This window comes from Chaetura pelagica, unplaced genomic scaffold, assembly GCF_000747805.2.
Source record: "Chaetura pelagica isolate M959 unplaced genomic scaffold, ChaPel_1.0 scaffold10, whole genome shotgun sequence".
NCBI classification, from domain to species: domain Eukaryota; kingdom Metazoa; phylum Chordata; class Aves; order Apodiformes; family Apodidae; genus Chaetura; species Chaetura pelagica.
Window position 1 is genome coordinate 11,371,408 of NW_009952263.1, and position 8,737 is coordinate 11,380,144.

General features: G+C 39.6%; 1 protein-coding gene across 1 annotated transcript; it reads left to right on the top strand.

Annotated features, from left to right (window-relative positions):
* The first annotated feature begins 316 nt into the window (after nt 1-316).
* LOC104397577 (cytochrome c) lies at nt 317-1,077 on the top strand. Its single transcript, XM_010007571.1, has 2 exons — nt 317-489; nt 651-1,077. Exons 1-2 carry the CDS (start codon nt 321-323, stop codon nt 797-799), a joined length of 318 nt encoding a protein of 105 aa, XP_010005873.1. The 5' UTR covers nt 317-320; the 3' UTR covers nt 800-1,077.
* The last annotated feature ends 7,660 nt before the right edge of the window (nt 1,078-8,737 follow it).

Sequence of the window (8,737 nt, forward strand, 5' to 3'; positions counted from 1 at the left end):
TGTAGGGAAGTCCTGTTCAATTTACTCATCAAAAGTTACTTCGGTGCTGTTTAAATGCTGTGGGGCAATTAGTTTGGCCGCGGGAAGGCCTTTCCTGCTCTGCAGGCCTGTGTATCACCTTGATACCTTTTGCATAGTCTAATGACTCTATGCTGATCTTCAAACCCAGGAGCTATACCTTGTGGGTAGAACGTGTGCTGGACAATTACTAGGCTGACGTGCCAAATACTGCAGTTCTGTAAAACAACAGGACGCTTTGAATAGGTGACCTTGAAACTGCGATAATGACCTCTCTGTGTGTTCTTGGCCTAGTACTGAAAATGGGAGATATTGAGAAGGGCAAGAAGATCTTTGTCCAGAAATGTTCCCAGTGCCATACAGTTGAGAAGGGGGGCAAGCACAAGACTGGACCCAACCTGAATGGCCTGTTTGGACGCAAGACTGGGCAGGCTGAGGGCTTCTCCTACACGGATGCTAATAAGAATAAAGGTAAACTTAAAGCTGCTGTTCTGAGTTACTAGGAGCAAAAAGATTTTGTTCTCGGTGGTAGTTCCAGAAGTACTGAAACCTACCAAGAAGTAAAATAATATGGAGGACAACCATAGAAATGTTTTATTCTGAAGCCACTAACTATTCTTTCTTTTCTCTAGGTATCACCTGGGGTGAGGATACTTTGATGGAGTACTTGGAAAATCCAAAGAAGTATATCCCAGGAACAAAGATGATTTTTGCGGGTATTAAGAAGAAGACCGAGAGAGTAGACTTAATAGCATACCTCAAAGATGCCACTGCAAAGTAAAAATCATCTGCTGCCTTATTTATTTCACAAAGGAGATGGCAATGGAAATGTCTGTGATAAGATTGGTTTTTAAACTTTCTATTTTTACATGTACTGTGTCTAATCTTAAAAATCTGTCTCACCCATCAGGTAACACTGCTCGTGGTGGGTCACTGGAGTACACACGTGTTTGGCAGCCGTTAACTTAATGCAAACTATGTAATTGGGTTGATTTAAATGACTATAATGTTCACTCATTCTTGGTCATAGAATTAAAAAAAGAAAAGAATAAATAAACATTTCCTGCCTCTTCATTGTTTAAAAATAATCTATAAATAATCAAATTAGTAATTGTCAATAGCATAATGGCTTTGGCAGCCCAACTCCTCAAGATTAAAAAGCAGGGTGGTTTATGGCATCTTCCACCATACTTATTTTGTTTCAGTATTTTGACTGTGTGTATATATATATACATAAAGAAAACAAACCACCCAAAACAAAGGCTACAAAAACTCACAAAAACCCCCATGATAATATTTTTCTAAATTTGCTCAGTGCTAGGTGTTGTGGTATATGTTAATCTGTTAAAAGCTTGTGATAAGGATGCATTTCATCTGACTTAAGTACTATTTGTGAAATGGTAGTTGTGCCCAGCCATTCTTCTTTTCTCTAGGGGAAGCACGTTTCCTAATTCATCCAGATTTTGACAGCTGCATGCACCAGTAGTTTATAACTCCCTGTCAGAAACATCTCCAGTTTTTTAAATGTTATTCAAACTCTATTGCTCAGTAAGTCTTCTGAAAAGAGCAGAAAAATATCCTGTTCTGGAAATACAAATGCTAAAGGCCAAGCAGAGAGTTATTTAATCTTAATAATTCAGGACAAGTATTCACCTATAATCTACTGTTACAGACAATTTCAGATGAAGGGGTACAGGAATGAATGTGCTGGTAGCCTACATGAAGACAGTCTTCCTCTGTGCCTGGCTGTAGCCAATGTCATGACTTCAAAAGGTTCTATTTCGCACAGTGTAAAGCATTTTTAATGTTTTAACTGCATTTTTTTCATATTAAGTGAAATGTTCAGATGAATGTATTTTCTTTGTAACAACAGTAAGGCATAACTCAGAGCAATCAATACTGTAAATTAAAAAAAAAATAATTAAAAGTTTTGTTTGCTGTATGTGTCTGAAATGAAGTGAAAGACAGTTGAAATATAGAGAAAAGTGGGACTTCCAGCTTTACATCAGTAGGAAATGAGACTCAGAAAAGCTTGACATGAAAAAAAGTGAAAGCTAATAGATTTGGTTTGAAAAGTATGTACAAATGTGACAAATGTAGGAAGTATTTTGGACTGCAAATAGCAAAGCTAAGCTCTTCCACTGGGGATGTATTAAACAGCACTTCTGCCGTGTTTTCGAAGTGGGACAGGAGAAAACACAAAGTAGCTTTAGAGCTGCAGCTGTGCTGTAGGATTGGCTGAGTTTGAGTTAGGGCAGGTAGAATGGTGTGCTTAGAGACTGAGTTTCTAAGGGCTGTTATTCAGAATTAATGGGTGAAAACATTACTAACAGGTTGCCTTCAATGGTTGCTACATGTTTTGTGACTCTCAAACTAGATATGGAAGCAGCATTTCCTGCAAATAGGAATTTTCTAGTTTTCAGAAATGGTGTTCGTTGTGGCGCTTTTGTGGCTATGCAGAACCTGGCTTTCACTGTGTCAAAATCCTGATAAAGCAGTTGTGGATTATAGAATGTAACTCTACACAGCTCTGCTGTCTTCTTAAATTATTGTGGAGAGAGAGTTGTGACACTTTTCTTCTGTCAGCACCTTTGTGATATGAAAAAAGAATTTGTGATCTTCAAGCACCTTTTCTTCCCTTGTTAAGCTAGAGAAGAATGGACTGTAGAGAAGAGGATTTTAAAGCAAGGTGGCATTTATTTCTGCACAGGCAACAATTTGTAAAAAGTAAGATATCCATCATCAGAAAAACTGCTTCAGGAGAAAGCGAAGTGATCCTTTGTCCAAAGTAAGTAAGTGACACAAGTCAGCTTGGTTTGTTCTATGTGTGTCTCAGAGACCTTAGTACAAAGGCAAGTGCAACTTACACATACCACTGAAGATGAGGAAAATTGAACTTTTTAAATTCTAGACTGGGAATGCCTCCTTGTTTACAGTTTGGGGAAGGGACCCTTCTGACCTTTAAAATTTCAACTTTGAATGTATACAGCCCTAGACAGCAACAGCTTGTAAGATTTGCTGAGGCCATTTACCTCCAGAAAAACAGCACAACAGTATTTCTACTAGTGGATCACTGAAGTAATGTTGAAATGGGATAAGGTTACATTATTGCTTGTTGAGATAAGTATTCATGACAGTGCCTGGCTGGGTTGTTTGGTGGGTGGGAAGGAGGTGTCCAAATTGGTTGTGGAATCAAGCTTTATAGCAGAGTATGAAGAGTGGGGTTTGCTTAGTTTCATGAAGTAGCAAGTTCGGTGTTTTTCTTTTTGATAGTGGTATCAGTCTAAATGTTTGGTATTTCAGTACTACTTTTACAGTACCAAATTAGGGAATCATGGCACCATTGCCAGGCATTGCACCATCCCATAAAAATGGTTCTTGGCTATGAGCTTATAGATTTGATGGGGCATGACTTTGAAACTGATCTTGTGATAATGTTCACATGTAGTTACACAAATGCATGTAGATTGTGAATGTCGGTAATGACTGGACAAAAGTAGCTTTAGAGCTGCAGCTGTGCTGTAGGATTGGCTGAGTTTGAGTTAGGGCAGGTAGAATGGTGTGCTTAGAGACTGAGTTTCTAAGGGCTGTTATTCAGAATTAATGGGTGAAAACATTACTAACAGGTTGCCTTCAATGGTTGCTACATGTTTTGTGACTCTCAAACTAGATATGGAAGCAGCATTTCCTGCAAATAGGAATTTTCTAGTTTTCAGAAATGGTGTTCGTTGTGGCGCTTTTGTGGCTATGCAGAACCTGGCTTTCACTGTGTCAAAATCCTGATAAAGCAGTTGTGGATTATAGAATGTAACTCTACACAGCTCTGCTGTCTTCTTAAATTATTGTGGAGAGAGAGTTGTGACACTTTTCTTCTGTCAGCACCTTTGTGATATGAAAAAAGAATTTGTGATCTTCAAGCACCTTTTCTTCCCTTGTTAAGCTAGAGAAGAATGGACTGTAGAGAAGAGGATTTTAAAGCAAGGTGGCATTTATTTCTGCACAGGCAACAATTTGTAAAAAGTAAGATATCCATCATCAGAAAAACTGCTTCAGGAGAAAGCGAAGTGATCCTTTGTCCAAAGTAAGTAAGTGACACAAGTCAGCTTGGTTTGTTCTATGTGTGTCTCAGAGACCTTAGTACAAAGGCAAGTGCAACTTACACATACCACTGAAGATGAGGAAAATTGAACTTTTTAAATTCTAGACTGGGAATGCCTCCTTGTTTACAGTTTGGGGAAGGGACCCTTCTGACCTTTAAAATTTCAACTTTGAATGTATACAGCCCTAGACAGCAACAGCTTGTAAGATTTGCTGAGGCCATTTACCTCCAGAAAAACAGCACAACAGTATTTCTACTAGTGGATCACTGAAGTAATGTTGAAATGGGATAAGGTTACATTATTGCTTGTTGAGATAAGTATTCATGACAGTGCCTGGCTGGGTTGTTTGGTGGGTGGGAAGGAGGTGTCCAAATTGGTTGTGGAATCAAGCTTTATAGCAGAGTATGAAGAGTGGGGTTTGCTTAGTTTCATGAAGTAGCAAGTTCGGTGTTTTTCTTTTTGATAGTGGTATCAGTCTAAATGTTTGGTATTTCAGTACTACTTTTACAGTACCAAATTAGGGAATCATGGCACCATTGCCAGGCATTGCACCATCCCATAAAAATGGTTCTTGGCTATGAGCTTATAGATTTGATGGGGCATGACTTTGAAACTGATCTTGTGATAATGTTCACATGTAGTTACACAAATGCATGTAGATTGTGAATGTCGGTAATGACTGGACAAAAGGTAAAATTCAGAAATACAGTTTTTCATAGTATGACTTCAAAACCAAAATTAAACAGGTAAGATACTTTTAAAATTATAGAAGCTATGTACATCCCAGTGAAATTTGAATTATACAGAAGCTCATCTTTAGTTTAATAATTCAAGTATAACCACTACAAACAGCTACATTTAGGAGAGTTTCATTTGCAGCTGTCCATGCAATTGTAGGTTTCATTAAAGATCTGTTCATTTTAATAGGTCTGGTCTTGTGTGGGATTGTATAATACTTTCCATTTTTTTGGTATAAAATACGGTATCAGTGACCCAAAATAAATGTGACACGTTATAATTCTTTTATGAAGGAGAACAGAAATTAAATAGTTAAGACCTATGAGATCTTCCAGTCTCTCATGTATATAAGAGGCCGTTGAAGTGCACACTTTTACCTTTGCAGTAAGCATCATTTGCCTTTGTCTAAAATACAGCCTAAAAATTCTCCCAAGGCCAAAGCCAACAGAAGTCTGTTACTGCACATAGGATGAGTTGAACTGTATCATAGAATCATAGAATCTTAGGGGCTGGAAGGGACCTCGAGAGATCATCTGGTCCAACCCCCCTGCCAGAGCAGGGTCACCTAGAGTACATCACACAGGAACTCATCCAGGTGGGTTTTGAATGTCTCCAGTGAGGGAGACTCCACAACCTCCCTGGGCAGTCTGTTCCAGTGCTCTGTCACTCTCACAGTAAAAAAATTTTTTCGGATATTCACCTTGAACTTCCTATGCTCCAATTTATACCCATTACCCCTTGTCCTATCACTGGTCATCACCGAGAAAAGCCTAACTCCGTCCCCCTGACACTCACCCCTTACTTATTTGTAAACATTGATGAGGTCACCCCTCAGTCTCCTTTTCTCCAAGCTAAAGAGACCCAGCTCCCTCAGCCTTTCCTCATAAGGGAGATGTTCCACTCCCTTAATCATCTTCGTAGCTCTGCGCTGGACTCTTTCAAGCAGTTCCCTGTCCTTCTTGAACTGAGGGGCCCAGAACTGGACACAATACTCCAGATGTGGCCTCACCAATGCAGAATAGAGGGGGAGGAGAACCTCTCTTGACCTACTAACCACACCCTTTCTAATGCACCCCAGGATGCCATTGGCCTTCTTGGCCACAAGGGCACATTGCTGGCTCATGGTCATCCTCCTGTCTACCAGGACCCCCAGGTCTCTTTCACCTACACTACTCTCCAGCAGTTCAGCCCCCAACCTGTACTAGGACATGGTGTTGTTCTTCCCCAAATGTAAAACTCTGCACTTCCCCTTGTTGAATTTCATCATGTTTCTCCCTGCCCAATTCTCCAACCTATCTAAGTCTCTCTGAATGGCAGCACAGCCTTCTGGTGTGTCAGCCACTCCTCCCAGCTTAGTGTCATCAGCAAACTTGCTGAGGGTACATTCTATACCCTCATCCAGGTCGTTGATGAAGATGTTGAACAACACTGGTCCCAGTACCGACCCCTGTGGGACTCCACTAGTCACACACCTCCAACCAGATTCTGCCCCATTGACTACAACTCTCTGACTCCTTCCTTTCAACCACTTCCTAATCCACCTCACTTCCTGATCACCAAACCCATACCTGATCAACTTTTCTGTTTTCAGACTGGTGTCCTAAAACCAGGTTCTTCTGGCAGGAGAGCAGCCTAGAGCTAGGAGTAGGAAATGTTAACCCAGGGGATGTGTGTGAAATCCTTTTTCCCACATTATAATGGCTGAGTCAGAACTCCAGGTAGTTACTGCCATCTGCTCATGATCCAGAGCTTGCAGCTAATTACTTGCATGGTTTTCCGGAATCATTCTTTTGATCTGAAATTCATAGAATATGATAGTCACTTTTTGAATAATTGGTTTCTGTCTAGAGGTCTCAAAGAAGGTAGGAGGTGTGGATGACATGTTTGCTTCTGTGACAGAATACAGATTTGCATCCCCAGATTTCCAGAAGTCTGCTTTAACCACCAAACTGAACATGCGTGCTGGGAAGAAGATGCGCTCTCTATATATACACCTCTGTTGGAGAAGTCTGTGCAAAAGGAGAGCCAGAAAGAAAATGAGCAAAGGAGAAGCTAACTATAGCATAGTGTTCAAAACACATAGCTTGGAGCAGGGAAGAAAGTGTGTTCTTTCCAGGTTATTTATGCACTGAATTGTAAACACTCTTGGATAAAAATATACCTGGCAGTGCAAAGCAGAAGTCATTACTCTGCTGGTTTTACATCTCATTATCAGTGTTCACTGGAGCTTGCTCAGGTAATGTGAGCTGCTGCCTTGTTGCTTTTGGAATTGCCCACTCTCCAGAAGCATCTTCCCTTTCCTCATTCTCCATGTGTTACAACATGTTTTTGCATGTAAGACTGTGCTGTCTCTGTGTTAGGACACTGCCAGTCTTTTGGTTGCAAGCACTGAAAAGCTGTTGATGGAAACTTCCAGTAGTGTTCTCTTCCTTACAGTAATTACAGAAATTCACTTCTGGCTGCCTGGTGACAGGTTTGGTTTTTTTAAGATATCTGTGTGACATTGCCCTTTAGTGATTCTTTTTTAATTCTAAATTTTTAATAGCTAATTAAAGCAGCTAGAGTTTAATCTGGCTTTTATCTGCACTGTGTCTCCAGGTTGTTTTTTTTACTGTGAGCTGCAACATGATGATGTGGGCATTCCCTGATGCATAGTGTTTCCAGACAAGTAAGAAAAATGTACCACATACACTGAATTTTAAAAATATAATTGGTGTCCCCTACTGTTAGCCTCAAGAGCCTGGTGCTCTCACCCAATTTTCGTTGCAGGAATGTCCCTATGCTGACAAGTTACCAGCCTTTCCCTGAAAGCATTTCAAGCGTTTCTCCTTTTCCTTCTGGTTCATTGTTCAGAGAATAAGGAGAAATGAAAATTAGATTTCTCCATATCTTGCCATGTTTCTTATGTGACCTTGTAATTTTATTTCCAATGAGTCTGTCACTTCACTTGCTATCGATACTAGACCCAGCGTTCTTTCTAGTGCTGTTTTTAAATGTAAGGTAGCACATTTTCAGCTCCACAGATTTCTTGCCCTAGTGACTGATTTTAGTTATGACTCTTCATGTACAAGTTGTCATTGGTTAGCTTACCCATTTGGTCTTTCTCTCCTTCATTTTACTTGTTACTGTTATAATTTATACGTCTTTTCTATTGGTTGAACCACAGGCACTTCTTGACCTGTACTATTTAAATGCACTCTTTAATTTACACATCTCTTAACTCTGTGGTGGACTGGTTTCTAAAGTTTTTGGGTAATGACTCTAACTGAAAGTATTTTTTTTCTCATTGTCTTTTTCACAGTTTAATTTTTTATTTTATTTTTTTGTTTGTGTGTGTACTGAGAAGAATTATTTTTTTTTTAACTATCCCTCACACAGTAGCATTGTATTATTTTGTATACACCGTTGGTTTGGACCCAGATATTCTTATATATTGAGGAATGATTTTGGCCTTTACAGGGATACCTGAGAAGCATTTTTTTCTTTGTGAGCCTCAGAAATAACGCTTCGAAAAACAATCATGGGAAGTACTGAGCAACTTCTGTACTGGACCATTTGATCGGTTTATTGCTTACACCAAATGAACAGGAGGGGGAGCCAATGTACTAAAAAGCTGCAGAAGAACACAGCATAGACTTGAGGGTAATTTTGAACAAACCTTGGGCAGATTAACAAAGTTCATTTGTACAAAAAGCAGATTTACTGCAAGTGCACAGCAAAAAACGCTGGAGGTGATTAGTACAGCTGAATGCATTGGTATGTCTGCAATAAGTTTAGGGTCTTCTAAGATCTTAAACAGAATAATGTTTTGGATTTCATCAGGCTAGCTCAAGTTTGAAATAGCCTGTATTAAATTTCAACCTTTTAAAATGGTAAAAGAT